The following is a 24,726-nucleotide window of genomic DNA, read 5'->3' on the forward strand; positions in this document are numbered from 1 at the left end:
CATGAAGATCAGTGATAAAGCATACATCAAACAGGCAAATTAAGTATACAACCAGCCAGATGCAATCAAATACATAGTGCTTACAGTGACCATAAAGAAAGCCTTTTTCTAATCCCATGTCATAGAAAGTGCTTGCAAAGAGCCTTGGTTGCAACCAAAGGAGCAACATAAGGGCGGCTATAAGAGCTGTATCGACTGCCATCACACAAGTATACTAGTGCACAGAGGTACAAGTGACAGTTATATTACATTTATTATTAATGGATGGAGGATGCTTTTCCCATGATTACAGAAAAAAAGAATATTGAAGTGCTTTGTAATCCAGCTGTAATTATTTATCAAAGGAGACCTAAGGGAATTTAGAAATGTAATGCTCCTAAGCTGATATTGCCTCTCCAGTAAGTGTGAAATCCTAGTGTGCTCCACCAAGATCAGACAGTTCTCCGCTCATCCCGCCTCTCTCTTCTCTTGCTTTTGCCTTTTGTCCAGGTGTATCGTTTACAGGGAAACTTAGCGAGTACTTTGGTATGCAGGTGGACGAGGACTGCCTGGTGCACCTCATGGTGACAAACCACATCCTGCGTACCCTATATCCAGACTGCATCACCATTGCTGAGGTGAGAACCAGGCTGATTGAATGTCACTCTTCCCTTGGGATGGAATTAAACATACCATGGCCTCCTGGGCTGTCTTGATCAACTCCTGTTGAGATGTAGATTTTGGTCTACTGTAATGCAGGTCTACTTTAATCACCTTGTTCTTGAGCATGACAAGAAAGATTGAGCAGATCTGGAGAGACAATATTTAAAATATATGTATGTTTGTCTGTGCATGTGTGTGTGTGTGTGTGAATGCTTATATGCATTTGTGCATGACTATACTCTCTTCGGACCTTTTCGTTTATAGACAATTGTAAGTAAAGACATGCCGTTCATGTCAGGGCCTTTGTCATCCATAACAGCTTCATGGCATCCTTCCTCTAAAAATTCAAACCTCAAATTGTTTTAGACATTATTGTTGGCTTGATTTGTGTTAGACACGGGGGGAGACAAAGATTATGGGTTTTATATTGAACCTTCCATCCTAAACTGGAAGTTGAAACTTTTTAAAATAAATGTATGGAAGCATTCTCTCAACAATTGGTTGGTTGTATTTCATGTTGAATTTTGATAGGCATAAAATGGTTAAAACAGTTTTCTGAGAGGATCCTCTTGACTTTCACTCTGATTAGCTCTAAAGTGCATTAGTAATGCAGAGGGTTGCAACACTTCTGTCCCTGGTATTGGTCCTTCTCTGTGTGAAAACAGGTGCTGGCATAATTAAGAGAGAGGGGGCGGCAAAAACTCTTCTTTATTAGCACAAATTGCCATCCACTGTACAGTGGGCTGTGTTTTGTTGTGGTGTATTCATTAACATTGCTGAGTAATAAGCTTCTGTTAATATGATGCCTCTTTTTGTAATTACATCGGCCAAGTTTTTATTTGATAATCAATGAAATTTTAGTATTGAACAAACATTGAATCATGGAATGATCAACTTTATTTTATTTAGTATAGCACCACTTATATTGTCAACCACAGAATGCTTTCTTCCAGTGGGGCAAACAAAAAAAAAACAAAGAAAACAATGCCTTGGCTTTTTTAGCCAAAATCGAAAAATAACTAAAATTTTATTCCCTACCCCTTGCTATGCAATAGAGTGCAACTCATAGAAATCAGTGAAATATTGAAACTGCACTACTGAAGAAATGAGTATATTAATGTATGTAACAGACATTCCAGAGTGAATGAAAGCATTCCTATTTGTACAATTGAAAAGAAGGACCATACTTTTTAATTAAAAAGGAAAGTGGTCTCCTAGTAGTGAAAGATTTAGCATTTTTAGATGTAGGTCTCTTGTATAGTGTTCTTGCTGGGTAAAGAACCAAAGAAAGCAGGGTGCTGAAAGACATCAGGGGCCCAACAAGGTCATCTTGGGCAGAAAGCAAGAATGCGATAAAAATCACATATTCTGTTTGATGATGATCACACACCTATTGTTAGCATGCTGATTCTTTGATGAACCATATCATTTGTGTATGTTGTTATGACTTTAATGACATGAAGTATCACTTAGAAAGCTTCCACCTTAAATAGTTCAGGTACACTCCAGAGAATTATTGAACTCCAGAGTATTGCCCCCCTTATCCACTGTCTCCAAGAACAATGATGTCTCCATTTTAGACTGGAAATTTCATTCCATGTTCCTTTGTGCATTTATTGAAGCCATTAACACTCAGAGAGGTGGGAATAGAACAGTGGCTTGAATTGAATTCAGGTGATAATTAGGTAATTAGTACCTGAAGGGTAGAAAGAGAGCCAGAGCCCTGTGGTCCTGAAATCACCCATACCAACACGCCCCCAACTGTCCCTCAGGTGTGAACACAGAAGGTGTTCAGCTCTACTCCCAGACACATTTACTGCCTACAACCCTGATTAATGAAAGCAGTAAATACAATATTACGTATTATTATTATTATAATTTTTCCACTAATGTCCAAAGTGGTGCGATTTGCTCCATCTGTCTGTGTCATTAATTATATGGGAATAATCCTATAAACTCTTTTAACGGTGAATCAGGGACTGCTGTCATCAATCACATTTTCAGTGTTGTGTGTGTGTGTGTGTGTTTGTGGAGGGGGATTGGTAGATAAGTCTTTGCATTGTAAGGAATGGATTGTGTTGCTTTTGCAGTGAGAGCAACAGGGCTACTAAAACATCTCACAGGGGACATCCTTCTGAGTGTTAAGTGTTTCTCAAGTTCAAACTTACACAGATGCCCTCTTGTCTTGCCCTTTATACTGGAGTTCAGTGGAAGTAGTGGTCTGCATAAACTCAGAGACAGAGAGGTAATTATAAATTGAATTAGATTATAGGTTTATGTAGAAATTGACCTTAGATTGAAAACCACCCTGAGAACTTTACCTGACTGGTTCTCATATAGTTTGCATGAAAATCATGTGACTAGACCAGGGAATCGAGTCCTAATTAGAAACAAAGTGCTAATGATTATGCTGACAGTAAACATTCAGTTTTTTCCCCACACATCATTAAACTAATGTAATTATTTTTAGATTTACTTTATTTCTCCTCCTTTTACTGAACTCCTCTGAACAGAAATGTATCTTCTCTTCATTGCAAGAGGATCCTTGCTGGAACAAAGCAACTGAACTGAACATTCAGAATTGTGTACGAACATGGACTCAAATTCCTTTTAATGCGTTTCATCTGACTTCACGGAGTCAGAGTCACATAGCCGTAGAGTCACAGAGTCTGTTTTACAGATGGGTTTAGGAAGTGTTACAGTGAAAATTCTAATGCTTGTTGTCAGTGGCACCCCATACCCAACCCATGTTATAGACTGAAGACAAGTGCACTGTGCACACATGTGAAATTGCCATGGGAACCTCTTTATTGATGGAATCCTTACAGTATATGGTGAATTGTAGCGCCTCAGTCTGTCCTTCCTCATCCCCCACAGGATGTGTCTGGGATGCCAGGGTTGTGCCGTGCGGTCACAGAGGGAGGTTGTGGCTTCGACTACCGTTTGGCTATGGCCATCCCAGACAAGTGGATTCAGGTGAGGCAGCTCCCATCATGCAATGCTGTGTTGTGCCCTGCAGTACCACAATGTGTTTTGTGCCATCTTGTATTTTGACAGCGTACTATTAAATACGTTTTCTAAATATCCCATCAGTTTTGTAGAGCAGGTGGATCACCATCAACATCCTACAATGTCCTGTGATATTTTTACCAGGCTTAGCAGAGTGGAGGGAGGGAAATGGCATAGGGAGATTCACGGTGTCTATATGTGCCGACTCTTCTCAATCATGGAGTGGAATTAGAATTATGTATAGCTATAATGGGAGTGGTAAAAGAAATGTTGCCATTGAATATTGCAATACCGATTAGGGATAATGAATTCATGCTATAAAAAAAACTATTCCATTAGGAAACATTTTGCAGATTTCCTCTTTGTTCATCAATTGAATTTTTTGTCAGAATTCATTGTCTCACTTCAAAAGGGTTCTCTGCCTTGAAACAAAGTTTGCATGCAAATATTTTATTTATTTATTTTTTTACATATCTGCTTTGATCTAAGCTGGGTATGCCTCCCCCTTTTTTAAATGACAAAGGATATAAATATATTGCCCTTCCTGTCTTGTAATCTGGTGCAGAGATCTGTCATTCCTGCTCATACAGTATTACTCTTCTGCTTGGCATCTGTTTGAAGTTTGTAATAATGTATGCATGTCTCTGGCAGGAAGCGGCTATGCTTTCCCGTTATTACATTGTGTGCTTGTGTGTGTTCTAGTGTCCCTCCCTTCGAAGACATACACAAATGAGGGGTCAGTGTCACATTGTTTTACAGAAGAAAAAAAAAGATTACCACAGTTCAAACATTCATCTACAGGGACATACTGTAATTATCAAATTTATGAAATGTAGCCTCCATGGAAAAAAGCATTTTCAAACTTCTGGGTGCCATTTTCTTTTAGCTGTGTTGAACCAAATAAAAGTACAGCAGTTATTTTTTATCATTGAAACAGACTTGTCCAGGAGTATAGAAAGTTAGAATTTACTCTGGTATTGCCTTAGTTTACATCTCAAGCTAATATTGTACAGCAGCTGCACAGGATGTAGCTTCATAAGGTGGAGTTTACTCTTTGGATATTTGGGTATAGTCAGTGATCCTGAATCATGTCTGGAAGCAATAAGAAGAGAAGATGAATCATTCAAAAAATAAAGTGCTGTCTTTAGGCTTGCTGCAGTGTTATTCTTTAAAAATCCCAGGCAGTTTTGGATTGAATGCATTCAGTCTAAATATGATTACCCACTTTGCTGCATAGTTGAATATTAGTGTATTTATGCAAAACATTTACATGCAGTGTTTGTATCACACATAATATTGCATTGTTTTTAATAGAAATATTACTTTGGTTAGCTAGGCTACCGATACAATGAATGCTGTAAACATCTTTTCTGTGATATGGTTGCTTGATCACCTTTTCTCACAGTTGCCACCTGTTCGGTTTTGTTGAAGTGCTGATGCTGTTTGCGCTGTAAATAGAATTTAGTCAGCAAGTTTCTCAACCCAATAAAGACACCAGTTCTGAGTTAAAATACTATCCTGAGGCAATGTTATTAAAATAATTCAAGGTAGTCCATCTTCCTTTCCTCCCATTCTGACAAAATGCAGTGAGACCGGTATAGAAAAATTGCCATGGTGCTTTGGGGCATTTTCCGTTAGTCCCAATTTGTATGCACTGAGAACAGGGAAAATGGTCTGCATTTACACATAGCGCTGTGGCAAAAACTTAACCTCAAGAGGATTGTAAACCTGACCCAAAGAAGTGAAATGAGCAGCTGGCAAACAAGGCTTTATCAGCTAGAGTCAAGTCTAGGCTTGATTTGAGTAAGGATGTAAGCACATTACTGTAAAAAATAAATAACTTGCATAAATAAAATAATCAGTTATGTAAAGAGCTGTTGAGTGGGTGATTGCATCAGTCATGAGTGATACGGAGAAGGTTCATTTTGATTGATTGTGAATACATGTGTATTAAATGGGATTGATCGACTGCCACCTTTTTTTCTGGCTTAATTTATAGATGTACTTTGCCGTCTTTCTGTAAATTGCTCTGGATAAGAGCAATCTGCTGAATGAGAAAATGCAAATCTGATCAGTGTCTTCCTCCATTACAATGGACTGTGTTACTTGGTTTCCCATTCATTTGCGTTTGGCATGGACAGGGTTTTAGCTGTTTCTGAGTGAACTGAGGGAGGTGACTGACTTAACCATGTATCCATGAGAGAGGTCCCAACAGGGTGTATGACTGTTGTCAGTGGTAGACAGTAGGTATATAACAGAGCATGACCTTTATCAAATGAAAACATACTACACTCTAAAAAGACCTGTCACAATTAATGGTGTTCAGACAAGACAACATCTGGCCACCATCTACAGTAGAATCTTTCTAAATTAATTAAAACACTGTCCATAGAAAAGACCACCCACTATACTACATGTTATGTATTTCTTGGCATTAATATCCTTGTTTGGTCTCCAAGCCAAAGGTGAATGAGAATCACTTCATCAGTCTTGAATGTTGGTGTCTCAGCAATCTTTAACTCTGTTTGTTCCAGAGTGGAGTTATCCCTGGTAGCTGTTTACACTGCTATGACACAGTCTTTGTGTGCATCAGAAGAATCTAGAAAGCAGATGAATCTTCGGGTTTGCTCTAATTTAAGTTCGTAATTTCTCCAAAAGTAATTCTAGTAGTGATTCTAGCTAATAATTAAGCAATTGCTAGTAGCAGCAGTTACATTAAAATGGTTGTCATCAATGTTGTTGGTAAACCATATAAGTATTGTGCTTAATTGATCATTTGTTTAATCAGTATTCTGGTGATAAGCATAGAATGGCAGCAATTTTGTATGAAGGTAAATATGTTGCAAAATGCGAGAGCTTGTAGACTTGATTTTGAGAATTTGTAGAATATGATGTGAGAACTTGTAGAACAAAAATCTGAATTCGTATGTTTAAATTTTCACTTGCAGAAAAAATGTGAACTTGTATGTTGAAATTCACAAATGTGTAGATTGATATTTACATAAATACAATGACAGCTGCAATCTTGTAATCCAACATTTACTTATATTTACCATTTTTTTACGTGTTTTTTTGTACTTCCAGTACAACCACAACTTGCTGATTACAACTACTGTACAACTCGATGATTACAACCTCTCGAATCGGTCCCTGCAACTTCAAATCTGCAGTTGTGGTTGATTCAGGAATGTGAGCACAACTCAAAGTTTCAGATTTTTTCTACACATTTGTGAACATACAAGTTCACATTTTTTCTGCAAGTGAAAGTTTAAACATACAAGTTCAGATTTTTGTTCTACAAGTTCTCACATCGTATTCTGCAGGTTCTCAAAATCAAGTCTACAAGCTCTCGCATTTTGCAACATATTTACCTTCATAATTTTGATTCATTTGCTCCAAATAATTAGTTGAATTAGCTATCCAAAGACTGCCACCAGTCTAAATCTCAAGTGAATCAATTAAGCATGCAGATTAACTTATGTGATTGAAAACATGCATATTTTCAACACTCTCATTAAAAATATTTACATTTTTGTATGGCAATAAAGGAAAAGCTTGAACAAAACATTTGGAGTTATCTTTGTTCTCATAACATAAAGGTCCCCACTGACAGAGATATGCCTCTCCTGCTGTTACACACTCATCCCACTCCCAAGATGAATAGAAATGTGTGAAGCCAAGCTTATTGAATAACTGCTAGTAATTGAATTAATGGCACAGCCACCTTCCACTATGCTCTGACAGGAGCCTTTTTACCTCTGTTAAACTCAGAATTTTCTTGAGATGACGGTAATTATGAATGACATTGAAGGTAAGACAAAAACAAAAGAAAGAAAGGCAATGGCGTGCTGGTCTACACAAAGCCTAGCCAGGTCCAAGGGAGCTTTTTCCACTTGCCTGAATGTCCTTGTGACTGGTTCCCCAGCTGTTGCCAGGGTTTTGTAGCTTTTGTGTGGCTTGCTTATTTTGACCAAGGCAATTAAGCATGCAGACCATCTCAATACTTTACCGGCTGCTCCTGATCTTAGAATTATAGGATTCCGTCTGATTTTTTTTTTGTTCCCAAAATGTACTGACATGCATGAGAGTTTTGTTTTTTTACAATGTGGTTTTTTATTAGAACAGGCTGAATGCCTAAATTTACATTGAAAAACACATGAGAACATACATAGATGTAATTTAAATGATGATCTTGGCAGTGTCCTCCCTGGTTGAGGTTACCTGCTGTTAATTGCAGCGGGTCAGTGGGGTGATGTGCTGTATGCTCCGAGATGAAACTTGTCACAGCTAAATGCAGATGTCATTGTGTACACTAATTTGGTTTGATTTGTGCCATGGAATAGAACTAGCCAAGGGAACAAAACAGGAAACAAAATTCCTAGTAGCAGACAAAGCAAAAATTTCCAGTGTTCTGGAACAAAAAAAAATGGCAATACTTTGCTTCGAATAGCCACAGTTATAGCGTGAATAGAGAAATAGTTGCTCATTGGCATCCAGCTACATTGAATGAGAAATCATCTATGGTTCCTGAAGACACCTGGTGAACACTTTTTCAACACCTTTAAACTAGAAAGCAGCACTCTATAGATCTAAGCCGTAGATGGTTTGAGGTGTCTTCAGCTATTATCCAAATGGTCATCAACTTCATTCCCTGGCTGCTAAGCCAGTACACTTTTTCACATTCACTAGGGAGAGTCAGCTGCGGGTGCAAAAAGCTTTCTCCCCTAAATTGCATTTGCCTTTAGTGGTACTCACTCAGGAACGTGGGCACAACTCAAAGTGGTCAGTAGCATGTCGCTTGTTAGCCAATGAAAGAGTTATCCATTGAACAGGTAGTGACACTGTTATAATAATAGCAATTATTAGTAATTAATTTATGTTAAGGTGATGTGTTAGCTCAGTGAAGACATAATCGACTAGGTTGTGGTCAGGTTTCAAGACCCAGTAATCAAGTTTGCTTGGTTTTGTTTTGGTTTCAGTGCTCCCAATAAGAGTTTTTGGGTTTCATCATTATTTGGTTTATTACGATTTGTCTCCCACCAGCAGGGTTGGTTTTAGCCTGGTGTGTGTTAGCGTTGGCTATTTGATTTGTAACTGAGATTCAAAGTAGTTGAATGAAGGGACTCTTCAGGATTTTCCACGCTCTTAATTATAGCATGTCTTGGGGAATTTTGGTTTTTAGGTTTGTAGGATATTTGTGTACATTTCTATATTTAGAGAATCTGTTGGATGTGTGTTTACTGTTCAGGTATGCTGAATAGACCTCAAATTCTGGTCCTGTATGGTGTAATAGGATAGATTACAAGAGTGTGATCGGTATGTTTATTTTAGAATTTACTTCAGCGCAGACATTGCTCTACCAGTGTTTTGCTTTAATGTATTCACTGCCATGCAAAAGCCCCCTGTTTCTCCACTTGTCAGAGTTAGTTCTGTATGATTTAGGGTGTGTTCTAGGGAGGTGCTGCCTAGAACAAAGTGGTATCTATTTTCCTGGCAGCTGACATTTGCCAGTTGCCTGATAACATTTGAATAAATGAGAGGTAGTAAAATAAGTACATTCTGTTGATGGACCTGTTAACTGTTTCCAATTCTGCTGTGCCTTAGGTTTTTGGAATGGGTAATAGTCCATTGATTATTGCAAAAAAAAAAAAAAAAAACATTGTAACTTACATTCCTTTCCCATATCATCCATTTTGTCCCTTCTCATATCAGTTTCACTGTAATTTCACCTCCAGACCAGTGGCAAGTGACCCCTGACTGAGCTCAGTGTGCCCACTACTGCATGAACGCAGAACTGAAACCAAGGGTTATAGACGGACATTCATCCAGTCCGATCTGCTGTGCCACAAGTTTCTCAGTCCATCTGATTCTGTAAGCTCAGAGCAAAGGTCAGAATGTCCATGCGTGCTAGTTCTCAAAAGCTCAATATTTGGCAGTTTGCTGTGTGCACGCAGCCTGAATTCTGCCGGTCATTAAGACAGGGGCAGCAGCAGTGAGGAGGTCTCTGTGCACCTTTTCCCCCCCTGCTCATCTGCTTAGTCTCTGCATGAATTCCAGGATGTCTGCTGGGGGCTAGGGGCTCTGTGGATTTCACAGTGGATCTTACTCTTTGATCCCCGTTTTGGGCCCAAGTCAGAGAGATTCTAAATGTCATTGATTGGCCTTCTGGTTTCTTTCATGATCCTCCCATATGCCCAGAGATCCAGCAGTGTCCAAGCTCACAGTGAAATTGCCACTGAGCTCTAGTGATCATAATGGTCTCTCACACTGTGTTATCTGAAGACTGACATCCCACATATTATTATGTGTCTATCTTAGTGCGCGTGTTGAAATACTCACAGATTCAGCTATGCTGACTTTCTTTAAACTGCCATCTTAAACTGCCACTTGAGCAGAGAAGATTTTCTGCTCATTCTTTTGAAAGAGGTCATGTTGGAGAGAACTCCCAAAATGCTTTGAGGTCCATTATTATGGGATTATACTGCAAAACTGAAATCATCCTTGGCTAACAAAAGCGTTTCTCCTGACGTTCCCTTTGTTGCACGGGCCCCGGCTTTACTGTGTCTGCAGTTTACCCTGGCTGCTGGTTTAGCCTGGACAGAAGGGAAAGGTTAGAGGCTGCAAATGACCGCTTGCACCTAAAACACTTGCCCTCAATAATAAAAAGCCTGGTGGCTGCACACCGACTCAAATATTCAGTGAGTTTTCTTCATACTTTTTTCATGCCTGTTCTTCCGTTTCATTGTTGTGAACTGTTATTGTAGCAGGCTGGAAAATATTTTCATTGCAGGGAAAAAGTTCATGCGCTTTGACATGCAGACTCACCTGACACGTTTTCTTTTGTTCTCTTCCCTGTGTGGCTTTAAGTGCTTCCTCAAGGTCGCAGTGTATTTTCTTTGTCTCGTAACAGCAGTGGCATTTTATGTATTCATCTGCATGTTCCCTTTCCTGCTTTGCCATGGTTTGGAGTTACTTTTTATTTTTATTATTTTTTGTTGCTTTTATAAGCCACAAGTTTTTTTTTTTTTGGTCTCTTTTCTTTCTTCTTTTGAAATGAAAGCCATAAAGCATTTATGATAAAGAAAGCATAAAGAAAACCCTCTGCTTAGGCTCAGGCAGCTTGCACTTTTAAAATATACTGAACTGCACAGCAAGTAGAGGAGAAGGGGAGGCTAGATGTATCGCAAATATGCGGTTTCCCTAAAATGGTCTTGTGCTGTAAGTCAGTTCTGCTCTGCCTTCTCTCTGGTACCACTCGCCCTTGCAGCTTAATGCAGGCAACCCCATGAGAGTACCAACCAGCTGGCATAACGGGCCTCTTTTTGTTGCGTTCTTTCTTGAGTGGATATGACTAGCGTGAACATGTCTGGCCTATATGTCACAAATGGGCTTTGCAAAACGAGCTTGGCGTTCTGTCAGGACTTGATTCCATCACCTCAGCCTGAAGCTCCCAAACATCTAACTGTCCCTTTTCATCTGTTTCACAGTCTTTAATCGTAGTCATTATTGATGCAATTATATTTATCCCCTTGTTTTCTCCTCAGTATGCAGATGTTAATAAGAGTTTTTTCATTACAGCATTTTTAACATATCAGTATATCTTTTTTATCAGGTTAATGTACTCTGTTGCGTGACCTTAGGAGTTAAATGAATAGTTACGATTTAATGTGGAACTTGCGAGAGGAATCAGATACCAGTATGCCTTACATCACATTATCAAGATGCCCTCTGTACTTGCACTACTTTGAAAAACAGATTCTATTGAATCTGTAAAAATGAGAAATGTGGATCCTTGCTGACATGAAAAAGCTGTAGAAAAGATCTCCAGATGGTTCTGATGCCACTCTGTGAGGCACAGCTCTCTCTCTTCTCTCAGTATGTGCAGTAAAGGGATGGATGAAAGCTAGCATGGTGCTGTGCCGCCTCCTCCTCATGCCAGTGCTTGTGCAAGACGGCGCTGTCACGGTGAAAACGCGACGCTCCGCAGGGCATATGTGAATCGTAGCTAATCCATGCATTCAAAGGACCTGCTCTGCATGGGCTCCCTATGTACGCTGTCACACTGATAAGTGCCATTTCACCGCGGTGAAATGGCTTACAATGTAAAGAACGAAGCAGAAAGGTTTTTCATATTACAAGGGTATTAACACGCTTCATCTGTACCTTTATCCAGGTCTCAGGGGTATATCCTTGACCATGCCAGCCGTCATTATAACAAGTGGGAGGAACTCAAGGGCAAAATAATGTAGGTAATACCGACAGAAAGGTGGCCTGTGTTCTGGGTATGGTAATTAATGTGTGCTGACTGCATGTAACTGGAGGACAGACGGGTTACAGTAAGTGAGGGAGGCCATACAGCGCAGGGGCACTGTGTTAATTTATTCATTTGGACGCACATGTATTTAAGGTGATGGCTGCTTTGGAGAATACGAACACACCATGGTGAGGAGAGCAGGGGAATGTATGGGTTCCACAGACTCCGATTTTGCTTGGCATCAGTGTTGACTCATCTGCCTATGACTCTATCACCTCCCTAAGGGGGCATGCTGCAGAGGTAGCAGTGTCTGCTCTCCGGCATTGCCCAGATTGATTTCATTCATAAACACGAACCGCCGTGGGCCCTTCCCCAAATGAGTCATCACTAAGAGAACGGAGACGGCAGTTACATGTGTTCTTTTGTTGTTTTCTTTTGTAGTCAGGGTTTCTGTTTTGAGGGTAAGAAGAGGTATGTGAAATAGTAATGTTCATCACATTTTATAGTGCAGTTTGATATAAAAAAGGCCCAAAGTAAACAATGGCTGCACTGAGCAAGATGGGATACAGGGGAAGACTAGTATCGTAAACATCTCCAGTGCTGAATACTTGTGCATTTATCCACAGACCAGTAGGGATCACATGGACCTCCTGTTATATGTATGCTAGCCCGACGCTCTCATCATTACAAAGTAGTACTACTAACTGGGAGCTCTTATTGGTGATTGAGACTTACGGATGTCCCTGAGAGCTGCAGTATTGGTCTCAGTGGGTAATGTCTGTGCTTGGTTCACTCAGCCCGTTACTGATCAGCTCTCTTCAGCTGCAGCTATGCAAAGCCTCTAGTGCAGTGCCAGGCTCACGAGTCTGTTCACTCTGAGGGGGTGCCTCACTCTTTGAGTTTGAGTTTGAGAATTTTTCAGATTTGCCTTTTGCAGGCCGGGACCAGGTGTGTCATTTTATGTGTTCATTGAACTTGACTTTTAATCAAATCTGAGGTATTCAGTTATCAGGAGATATGGGCCATACATTTTCTTGCATCTTGGGATGTTTCATGCAGCACTACAGTTGCATTAAACCCAGCACTTAACTTCTGCACTTTTGTTTAGGCAACGCTAGAAGTGGTTAAGCAACCTTGTGCTGAGATATTATGCCAAGGCTCTGGATAGTTGGCCTCAACCCTGGCCCAGTCACAAGGTCTTAAAAACAGGTCCCTGCTGCATTTTTTCTCAGTGCTCAGACTGGGATTATGGCCCTTTGATAGACAGTTGTCCTGTCCAATGGGTGCATTTGTGTATTTAGCTGCTCCTTGGAAAAAAAAGAAATTGGATCTATAAGCCATTCAGCTGCAGCACAGCTTGCGTTCTGACAATGTAAAACAACTCAAGTGTAGTTCATCCATACCCACTCAAGTAATTACTAATTACTAATTGCAATAAAATATTGGTTAAAAGAAGTTGACAACACTGCATGCTGTATAGCATGCGTATGCAAGTACGCATCTGTGCATGTGTGCGAATGTATGTAGAGCTCAGCTGAATGGGGCTGACTGAATTCTCAGAGAGGGTGAAATATGCATGTGAGTTTGAACAGTCATGGGCCCACGAGACCCGCTGCAATCTCTAACAGACTTAGTGACAGGGGTATCTCACCCCTCCCTACTGGCGATGCTCAACTCCTTCTCTCCCTCTTCTAATCCCATCCTTCACCTGACTGTCTGATTAATGCCACTCATTTACTACCTGCAGAAAGTGGTTAAGGCCAACAGCTTTTGAAAAATGAAGACGTCCTAGTCAGAAAAGCAGATAAGGCACCCGATGCAAGTTGGAATGATTAGATCAGATTACTAATATGAAATGCTGTCACTTTTAATTGATAATGTTACAAAAGCATCCTAATTTAACGAGCGGCCCTCCCTCTCAGCCGTAATAGATTGAAAAGAAACTATTAGAGGGAATATGGAAATGGGATGCCTGGCAGCTGGAAGGAGCAACTGACCCCATTCCCCAGCATCCCTTTAACTCTCTTGTGATGTGTCTTTATTTGCTGTATCAAGTGTACAGTATTCCACATTTTATTCCAAACATGCATTGCATCAGCAGCTGAAGTGGCCACATTCACTGAGAGCAAACCCATGGCTCCATGTTATCTAGACTGGTGGATATTAGGCCTTTACAAAATTTGAACAGAATTAGCAGGACTGTATGGAGTCATTTACCTACATTGCTCTCCAATGATGCCAGGTGAGCCAATGAAAACAGTAAAGGGAAACTATGTGTCTATATAAAGTATTAGATTTGGTTTATTTATTAAATTCTTTAACTGAAATGTACCAAAATCTTGAAACTGATAAGAACCTGTCAGCCTCAGTGTTCTTATTCATCCTCTGAAAGCCTTTAACTTTTTGGTGATATATTCACCGTGGCTTAGACTTCTCATAGATTTCTTCTCCCCAGATAAACAGGCAGATAAACACAGATGCACATTAGCACACACCCACACAAACACACACACACACACACACACACACACACACAAAAACACATTCTGCATACGCACACATTCTGCATACACACACACACACACACACACACACACATAGACATGCACATACTGAATCTCTCTCTGCTTTTTCGTATAAGTGTTAGAAGGACACTGGGGGCTGTAATTGGAAGCCCTCATGTTCATCAGCCATTTGGAGCATGTCTATTTCTGCGCCCGCACTCCGGGTGAATATGATTTGCATTGCTGAGGTATGCTCATCCAGCTGGTCTGTCATTGCTTTGTCTTTTTATATCCCTAGTAATGAAAACCATCTGTCCTCTACCTTGTCGGTGCGTTTATGAGCTTCAGATAACACCTGTATGACAGCTCAGTGACCGTACAGATCTAGTTTATGAACATGAAACCTGCTCTTGAGTTGGTAAATAGCATTTGAATCCATGATGCTAAATATGTCTCCTGACAAGCCCTGGATTCATGGGCAAATGCGAGGAGGCAACTTGCAGTCTATGAGTGACTGAGACGAAAGTTCATACAGTAGATGTAACATGCTGAGGGTGACTGTGTTTATAGAGAAGGCAGGGTAGGCAGTCTGCACTCCACTATAAAGTGGCCACATTGATTGGTGCAACTTGCCTCCTGTCTCTATTGATTTCACCCCTTTTAAAAGCTGTGGTGTAATAAAAAGAGGCTTCCTTTCCTGTCAGCCACCTGTCAGTCCTAATCACGCTGAGGAGACATTCTCTTCCTGTCACTCCAATGGGTCTGTCAGCCTCCTGTCCCTCAGCACCTACAGCTAGACATGTGGACATGTGATACAGCCTGAGTCCAGGCAGGGCCCTAAGGAGGGTAATAAGCAGTAGTAATCATTGCTTGTTTATCTACAAAGTGACGTGTTTCGCTGGAGTGATCTGAGCTGTGAGCCTGTGATACCGGGATACTGCAGCAGGAAATAAGCCCCTCTCTCACTCTCTCTCTCTCTCTCTCTCTCTCTCTCTCTCTCTCTCTCTCACACACACACACACACACACACACACACACAAAGACATTGCACACATAATATTCAAAGGCTATGTAGCTATCTGGCTCAATAAATAAATTATACATAAATAAATTATAAATAACTATGTATAGTCATATACAGTTTTCTGGTGCTTTCTGTGGGAGGTGAAATCACTGAGGAGGCAGCAGAGGTGAGGTGCTGCACAGGAGCCAGCCTCTGTGTTGACCAGAGAGGAGGCATGTGGGCAGACAGTGGAGGTTGTGTGAGTTGGCATGCCGCCCACCTGTTCATCTCCCCCTCACCGATTCTGCTGACCTTCTGCAGGAAGTCAGCTCCTCAGCGGCTGTGACAGAGCGGAATCATCGATTCTGCATCTGGCCTGAATATGAATTTGATTCATTGTTGTTCTGTTTCAGCCCTTATGAATTTTACCCATCTTTCCTCACTGCTGTCAGTGCTCCACTCCTGAGCACGGAGAAAACCCTTTGACTCCCCTACACAGCAGAGTCCACACTCTGTGACTCAGTTCCAGAGGATGCTGGAGATTTGTAGAGACTTGACTTTGGAGGAGAATGAAAATTTTATATCTGTGCTCCAGAGCAGAGTGCAAATGCTGTGATGAGACTCTGGAGCACCAGCCGAAATAGTGTGACTCCATTGCATAACCGAGTGTGAATGCTGTAACTCGAAAACTGAGCAGAGTGTAAATACTGTGCCTCGACCCTGGAACAGGGAGAAAATGCTGTGACTTTGGATTACAGTAAAAATGTTTTGACTCAGACTTAGTGAACAGTGTAAAGGCTGCCCCCTGTCATAGACTCTGCCTTTAGACAAAACCTAGTAGGGTTTAACCACAGTATAATTTGTAGTAGGTGGCTGTGATTTTGTATGCAATTTTTATTTTCAGATCATAAAGGGATAGTGTTGTTTTTGTTTATATGGTAACATGATTATACTTTAATTAGTATTAATGGTTGTAATGTCTTCATGTAATGTTTCTAATGATAAACACCATGTCTTTGTCCTTCATAGGTCACCCATTTACAAGATCTCCAGATCATTGCACATTTAGATTCATTAGTTTAATGCACCCAGGAGTCTAATGTCTAATGGTATCGTTAAGGGTGCACCTTGTTCTTCGCCTTTTACAGATCCTAAAGGAGTACAGGGATGAGGACTGGGACATAAGTGACATCATCAAAACCCTGACCAACAGGCGGCATGGGGAGGCCTCCATCGCGTACGCTGAGAGCCATGACCAGGTTTGCTGACAGGGCTGTCAATCAAATTCAGCTGGAGGAAGGGCCTAGATGAGGAAGTCCTATAAATCTTTTCAATTAAAACAGCTGTCAGCGCAACTTGCTTCACCACATATGGGGAGGAGGGGCAGGAGTTTTTTTTTTTTAATTTCTCAAATCTGCTGATGTATTGGGGAATTAGCATATCTAATCTTCTTATAATCTTCAGAGCTCAGCAAGGTACAAGGTAATTATTTGATTCAGGTTTATTTAGTAAACATCAAATTAGTTCCAGCTGGAGACTTCTCTTACTACATGGAGGAACACCGCTAAACCTCTCCATGTGTTGGCTCGTGGGCTTGGAAGATGTGGGCTGAGTTCACTCATTCTAGGCCACTTCAGGTTTGTTTCACAAAAAACAAGCACAGGGGATATGTTTGGGTTGGTGTGCCACACATTTATCTGTCATTTTTCTAAGAGCTGCCTAATTGATATGTGCTTGGTGCAGCTAAGCAAACACTTCCCTTGGATTTAATTCTCAAATTCTGATGGGCATTTTTCCACGTTTTATAGTGAAGTACTAAATAGAAAAAGAGTGTGAATCCTTGCTAAATATGGACAACTTTGTGTTCCTTGTCCTGTGTTCATGTCAGGCACTGGTCGGGGACAAGTCGCTGGCTTTCTGGCTCATGGACAAAGAGATGTACACCAACATGAGTGCCTTAGTCCCCATGACCCCAGTCATAGACCGCGGCATCCAGCTGCACAAGATGATCCGCCTGCTCACCCACACCCTGGGCGGGGAGGCCTACCTCAACTTCATGGGTGAGTCACCATGGTAACGCAGAGCATGGAGAGATCTGGGACACAGAGCTGAAAATCACCATTGCTCCGGTGCGATAGAGGAAGCGGGTGGAGATGAAACGTGCTTTTCCGTGCTGTGAGGTTATTGCGTTTTGCATCTCACACAGGAAGCAGAGAGAACAGGGAGCCTTGCTCATCACAAAATCGATTCCTCTCCAGCCATTGACATGTCTGAGTGTACTGACCGAATGGAACATTGTCAATGAGAAGCCGTTGTGTGAGGGTTGTTCATTGATTGGTAACAGGGGAGACCTGGGACTCATTACAGAGTGGACTGTTGATGCATTAAAGCATAAACTGATGATGAATTAAATACTTAAAAGGGCACTAAAACTAAATACAACACAATGTTCATGTTGTTCCTTCCCTTGCACTTTATTGGCTTGCAATTTAAGTGCAAATCGTCTCAGAATTAGAGAGCTCTCTGATTGGTTTCTCAATTTCTACTCAGAAACCAGGACCAAAATGCATTTCCATGCTGTAGGAAGTTAGAAGTGACTCTGCACTCTCTGCAGAGTTCTGAATCTCTGCAAATCATCATCCTCAAAAACAGAATCAAAGCCCTCAAAGAGGTAGATGTAACAGATTATCTATTTATATTTAGTTGATTATCTTATTTCATAAAAGTTCAGTTTAAGTGATCTCTCAAAAATTTCTTCTGCATGTATACAGTGTCCATAAATATTGATGAAGACAGTTTTCATGTCTTCCAGGTCTTGCCCATAAAATTCAAACAAAGGTTTCTTTTCTGACAGACTTTATTGAAGGATGACATCGAGGCCTGTAGATTGATGCTAAAATGTATCCAGGAACAAGTGAAATGGGGAGGTAGAGAGAAATTCAGTCAACCACCTCAAGTGAAACCGCGATCAGTGATCCAAGTCAGGGTGTGAAAGGATGAACAAGAAGTAATTGGTGGTGTTTGTGTGGCAGCCATCAAGTTTTGACTGCAGAAATAGCCAATGCAACGAATGGGATCGAGAACAGGTTGCACTAGCTAGAATCACATCTGATAACCAATTGGATGAAAGGGTTAGGGCTAGGGTTAGCTTATTGTGTGAGCTTCAGGGTTCACATCACATGGTACACTAGAACTGAGCCAGAGAGGAGAAGCTAAACCAATGGGGGCCATAACCATCTAGCCATCTAACCTACACTGCATATAAACCCTGTCTGTCTGATTGGTTGCTCAGGTATTCCTTTCAGATGGATGGATACAATAAAAGATAGTCATCTGACAGCCAACTATTTTTTTCCAGGAGCAAACCAAATGTAGCAATGTTAAATTACTGCATTAAAACAACAGTATTTCTTTGCCTACAGAACACAGAAAATTCATTGAGAAGTTCTTTGAAGATAAAATCCATAGTGAGAATTCATTAGGAAATACTCAGTAAAGCCTGTTGTCTACCAACTTTTTTAGACATAGCTAGCTATTGTCTGAGGTCTTACATTGAAAACTAAGATGGAAAGTGAAATATCACATTGAAAATCTTCATTTAACTGTAAAGTGGAAAAAATGCTATTCTCCTCAAAGGATTTTAAAGTGCAAGTAAATTAAAACTTTAATTTAATGAGAAATATGGTGAAACAACAGAATCAGCTTTTTAGCTGATTCTGTTGTTTTTAGAGTGTTTAGCTATATCTACAAATTAGCAAGTAATGTTTGACCAGCAAAAACACAAATCTCATTCAAACTGCAGTGTCTCCTTCACATCGGGATTCTGAAACGTATTACCCCCTCCTAATATCCTTCTTAAAGAAACTGATTTTGTTTTAAAGAAAAGAACCTGTGAACTTGTTTCTGCATCATCTGCCTTAGCCTTCAGAGTGAAGAAGAGCAGAAAGTGCCATTTGTGGCAGTGCAGCCCCACCTGGTGACTAGGAGATTCACTTGAAAGAAGCATAGCAGCCTGCCAACATTAAGGAGTGTCACTCACCTCTTGTCAACAGTGGGCTTGTACTCAACACCATGTCTGGTTGGTGGTGCTGAATACATCTCCTTGCTAGCCCTCTAGAGTGCAGCAGCGGTGGATCCTTCAGAGTTTGTACGAATCCCAGACATGCTTAGGGATCAGGGGTTCAGTGAGCCTGCAATGGTACACACCACCAGAGGGCTTGTGTCTGGGCTTGTCACGTGAAGGGGAGGCAGTCAGATTCCTCAGTGGCCACTGTGTGAGAATTACAGTGGGCCGCCATCTTGTAGGCTGTCTGCTCCCAGGGTTGAATCCTGTGCTGAGCTGTGATAACTGCCGGGTGCTGTCCCCTGATAGATTCGTCTCCAGCAGAGAAGCTCCTATCTGATTGTGTGGGTGGTGTCAGCAGGCTCCACACTGAAACACTGATGTGTTTTTAAATACCCCCATGGGGTAGGGGGACAGGGTGGAGGGGGGGGGGGTGTGCCTGTGTAATTTCATTCCATTACCTGTGTGTCACTCAGTTTTCAGTGAAGCAAGGAGCGCGGTGAGCAAAAACTCATTTGCCCAGCACACTGGAGAAATGGAAAACCACTGTGTCAATAAAGTGAATGAAGCTTCTTTGGGGTGTTATTTTAAAACGCATATATCTCTTTTTTTCTAGAGAGCAGAAGTCAAGATTTTTTTCATGCTTTCTCAGGGGATGATGTACCCACCACTTGTGAGCTTTTGGAAAAGTTAAATTCACATTATTATTATTTTGTATTTGTTATAGCAAGGGAAAATACTTAATGGTTTGGAGTCTGAGAGGGCAAGAACCAGGAATGGATTGTGAATGTCAATGTAGGTATAACATTTAAAAAAAGCAGAGTGAGGGTTGAAGCCACTGAAAACTGCTGTTTGTAAACATTTTATCCATTATTAATGCTCAACACTTAATTGAAATGGATGAATTGATCTCAGTATGATTGGTAGTTTGTTATTATGAAGCACACCAGAAACAATAATTGAGTAAAAGTTCATTGTGCTCTCTGCTTTCTTCTTCCTCCATTGGCAGAAAACCTCTGCTTTTAATTGAGGAGGAAGGGTGAACTTCGAAACATAAGTCAAGAAGCATTAAAAAAATAAGCTGTTTCACCTATGTTCCAAGAACCAAGGCAAGATAGCAATCCATGTTGATGGATCAATGGCAGCGCAGTCATTTGCCCGGTCCTGATCGAGAACCGATTATTCAGGCGAAGGAATCAATTTGACATGTCAAGCGTGAAGAAGCCAAGCCTAGAAAAAATATCCATTCAGTCATGTCCGATATAAAACTTCCCAAGCCTTTCTAATGTGTCAGAGGCTGCAAGGACATCAACAGGTGTTCGCTCATATCCCATACACCAGACAAATACGTACAGCTTTATGACAACGCCACAGCAACTGAAATGCTAAACTCCAGGATAATAATAAAAGGACTGAAAGGGTGTTGCTGGAATGGTGGAGTGAAGAACAAAATATATCAGATTGCACAGTTTGCATCTCCACAGAGAGACAGCAGGGTGCTCTTTAGCTTTTTATATGAATCCACTCTGCTGTTGTCCCACAGTGCCCTTACAATTTGTTCTGCTTTTAGAAGAATCGGACTTGTGTGGGAGAAATACTGTCTCAGATGCAGGCTTGACACTGTTCATCTGTTCCCACACTGGGGAGGTTGTGTTGTACTCCATGGCTTGAAAGTTGGTTTTCATCCTGTCCCGGAAGCCCATGAGAGTAGAGATCAAGGCTGTGGTCAGAGCCTGTGTGCTGTACGTGTTCGCATAGGTGTCAGAACAAGGATTCATGCCATCGATCTCTCCTTGTGACTGAATCCGTTCAAACAAACACATTGATTACACCTCCGTGGTTCACTGCTAATTACCGTTGAGTGCACGCTGCTGTGTCTGCTCTTTGTATGTCTGGTATAGTGCATTAAAGGCAATTTATTCTGCTGGGTTTTTAGTGCATGTGAGGAGGGTGAATAACTCACACAGGCTTGACAATTCGCAGGGTGCCTGACAGCAGTGAGAGGAGGAAACTATGACTGGCCCACCCACCCTTATTCAGTGCTGATTAAAACCAATTTGTTCCATTGCTGGGAGCTCCCAGTCATTGTTGACAGATGACATGGCCAGTTTCAAGCCTGGGCTGTAGGGCTCAGCCTGCACTTAAGATGAGCATTTTGCTGACTGAGCCACTCAAGTTATTGTCCATAGGTTGCTATGATCACAAACATAACTTGGTATTTCACAAATCACAACAATACCAAATACTTTAAAACTATCACTATGGGTCTCTTCAGTTCATGTGTTACAGTCCAAAGACCATGTGCTTTGAATCCCAGCCTTTGTCTTCCACCGTGTGTGATGGTAACTCAGAAACTCTCACAGTTCTCATATGACTGTTTCTTTTAAGGAGGCTGTGCCTTTATGAAGAAAGAGAGTAATATTCATAATTTGTATGATTCATTCATACGTTACATTCTTCATTAGCAGAAATTCCCTTTGGACATTTACATGTAAATCGGACTTTAGCAGTGAAATGACCTTGAACAATGGAAGAAATTCTGTTTCTGAGAATGACAGTTTTTACTTCAACTTTTGTGTTATGTACACATTCCTATGCAGACATGATAAGAAAGCATGTGCTGTTTTGCATGCTTCCAATACACTAATGTTAAGGACTTCTCTTCAGAACACAGTAGTAGCAAATATTTAGTAAAGGTAAGATAGACTTTTAAGATGCACTTCATCAAACATTTTTCTGTGAAAATGTGAAAATTTAAAACATGATTACTTGTAACACAGTTTTGGTTTTCCAAAGGGAAGAAATAGAATTGCTGAAAATAATCAACTGAATTCCTTTTCCATTCTGTTTTGGTTTTCGGCTCTGGTTCACATGTCTGCTACTGGTCAGCTTCCGTGCGATTGATCGGTCTTGGGTTTGGACAGAAAAGCCTGCTCATTAACGTATTGCTACTCATAGTTCTTCAGCCGTTCATCTTTAGGCATGTACATTGTACGCTGTTGATATTGGATTGCCCAGCTGTGGTAGAGCTCCCTGTGGAGCCAGCGTCTAATAGAGGAATCCTCCAGATCAAAGCTATGCCACGTCTGAGCATGGTGCAGCTTTGAACTGCTCCTCTGTAGATCTGAATGCCTGGATATCAAGCTGCTCACCTTTTCAATTAGGGTGGACGTTGTGTTTATTGTGGAGATTCTTTGACATTTGTTCAGCTGAAGAGATCAAATGTAGAGTTGCACTCTGTCTTACTGTTCCCTTATGAATGGCTGGTTGTGTACAGATAAGAAGAACAGCAGTCTCACATTTGATGAAATATTAGTTTTATATGACTGAACAGGAGTGTGAAACCTGTAAAGACATTGACTTTAACTGGATGTTACAGGGCATTTTTGTTGATATCTAGACAGCAGTAAAAATAGTAGTAATGATACTCATCTCTACGTTAACTTTGTAAGTAAAGATTTAATGATGCCAGCTTTTTCTTGACTAGTTAATTTGGTCAATTTGTGAGTTCAAGTGGTCCAAAGTTCTGAAAGAAAAAACAGGGTAGGTTGTGGTTGTGCTTGGAAGTGGTGAAGCACAGATCTGGATTAATAGGAGTTTCCATTCTATATCAGAGGAGTATCACCTTGACAGCACAAAGATGGCTGTCCTGTTTATAATGAAAGGGAAGGCGATGTGCTTGAACAGTTTTTAATTGAATTTGAAAGATGTGGCAGTTTGTTCACAGAAAAATAAATAGCTGCATATGTGGGTGGAATACATTGGGTTTTCAAAGCTGGAGTCCAGGCATTACTGTTAAGTATGCGTAGCATCCCCCATCCCCTCATCATTTTTCTTAAGGACCCACTCATTCCTACTCTCTCTCTCTGAGAACAATTAATGCTTGTTTCATAGTGGTCATTACTTCCATCCGTTTCTTCCTACATTACTGTTAGCTAGCACACAAGTGCACTAGCGTGTAATAAGGGCATTGTCTCAAATTGTCCTGATTATTTCCTTGTTTGCTTTTGAAAACCTTGTGTGCTCTCAAACCGAATTACCTTAAACACTTTGATTTTACTTTTTCCTTTCCTTTTCCTGCAATAGTAGGGGGTTTGAATCATCCGCCTCTGAAGTGCAAAGTTTTGGAACATCGCAGTCCGCCAAAGTTTGCGTATATCTGTGCTTTTTATGCTCAATGTTTGAAGTTCACCAAGAAAGTAATCTGAATTCCCTTCCTACTGCTTATTATTTTTTGCTCCTCTCTTTGTCTTTGCAGATATGTAGTAATTGACAGTGATTAAGCTGTCTTATCTGTCTAATTCTCCCACAGATATCTGCTAGAAGTGAACTGAATCACCCACACCCCCATCTTGTTCTTGGTGTTGTATCCATTACATAACTTTTATGAATTTTGCTCATACTGAAAATGCTAAAAGCATACATAAAGTGAATGCTGACGATGTTGGCCGCCTCCATACACAGACACAACAATGATGAAACATTTACATATTCACCCTTATACACTGTATGTTCTTGTATGTGCTTGAGACAAAACAATAAATGAATAAAAATGAGGACATATGTTACTGTGTAATTATGTTGGTGAAGGGAAATCTAATAGTAATGGACAGCCTGCTTTTGAATGAATTGCAGCACCACAGTACAGCAACACAATGGTATCACCAAGAGTGTGACCGGATATCCACATCAGCTTACCCATATCAAAGTCCATGTGTGGTCGTTCTATTAATAATGTCCCCAGGAAAGAATTTAGTTATATATACAATCCATTTATAAATCAGTATTGTTTGTTCAAACAAATGATTCAACTCTCCCTGGGCTATTCTTTAAAAGAAGGCTATATATATAATTACACAGCCTTAGGTATCAGTGTTTTAGTTGATGTGACTCTCTTTGGGAATAATATTATTTTTGTTGTCTTCCCTTTCCAGAGCCATTTAATGAGCTGAAAATGCCAAGTTAGTTAAATATGTTAAAATGTTAAGTGATAATAAGGGTATACGGTAAAATAAAAAGATATTCATTTTTTACCTTACCATATTAAATATACTTCTCAGAGGTCAATGCTAGTTGATCTTAAATAACCACTTCCAGCAGGTCAAACAGCCTGAAGTGTAAAAATTTCAAGATGACTTGTAGAAATACAGACCTTACAAGGAAAAAACAAAAGAGATTTATCTTAGCAGCAGTCTCTGTGTTTTGCATCTCTCCATGTTAGTTCAGATCCCTCTTTGATAGCCTTCAAAAT

The 24,726-nt window shown here is 40.5% G+C and overlaps 1 protein-coding gene across 2 annotated transcripts in view; it reads left to right on the forward strand.

Moving 5' to 3' along the window:
• LOC118775674 (1,4-alpha-glucan-branching enzyme-like) overlaps positions 1-24,726 on the forward strand; it is a 129,294-nt gene that overhangs the window by 67,522 nt on the left and 37,046 nt on the right. For both annotated transcript variants that reach the window (XM_036525697.1, XM_036525698.1), the window contains exons 9-12: positions 490-617; positions 3,520-3,618; positions 16,561-16,671; positions 17,301-17,472. In XM_036525697.1, the coding sequence (XP_036381590.1) occupies positions 490-617; positions 3,520-3,618; positions 16,561-16,671; positions 17,301-17,472 (510 nt within the window). The remainder of the gene's footprint in view (positions 1-489; positions 618-3,519; positions 3,619-16,560; positions 16,672-17,300; positions 17,473-24,726) is intronic.

Source organism: Megalops cyprinoides, chromosome 3 (genome assembly GCF_013368585.1).
Source record: "Megalops cyprinoides isolate fMegCyp1 chromosome 3, fMegCyp1.pri, whole genome shotgun sequence".
Taxonomy (NCBI): domain Eukaryota; kingdom Metazoa; phylum Chordata; class Actinopteri; order Elopiformes; family Megalopidae; genus Megalops; species Megalops cyprinoides.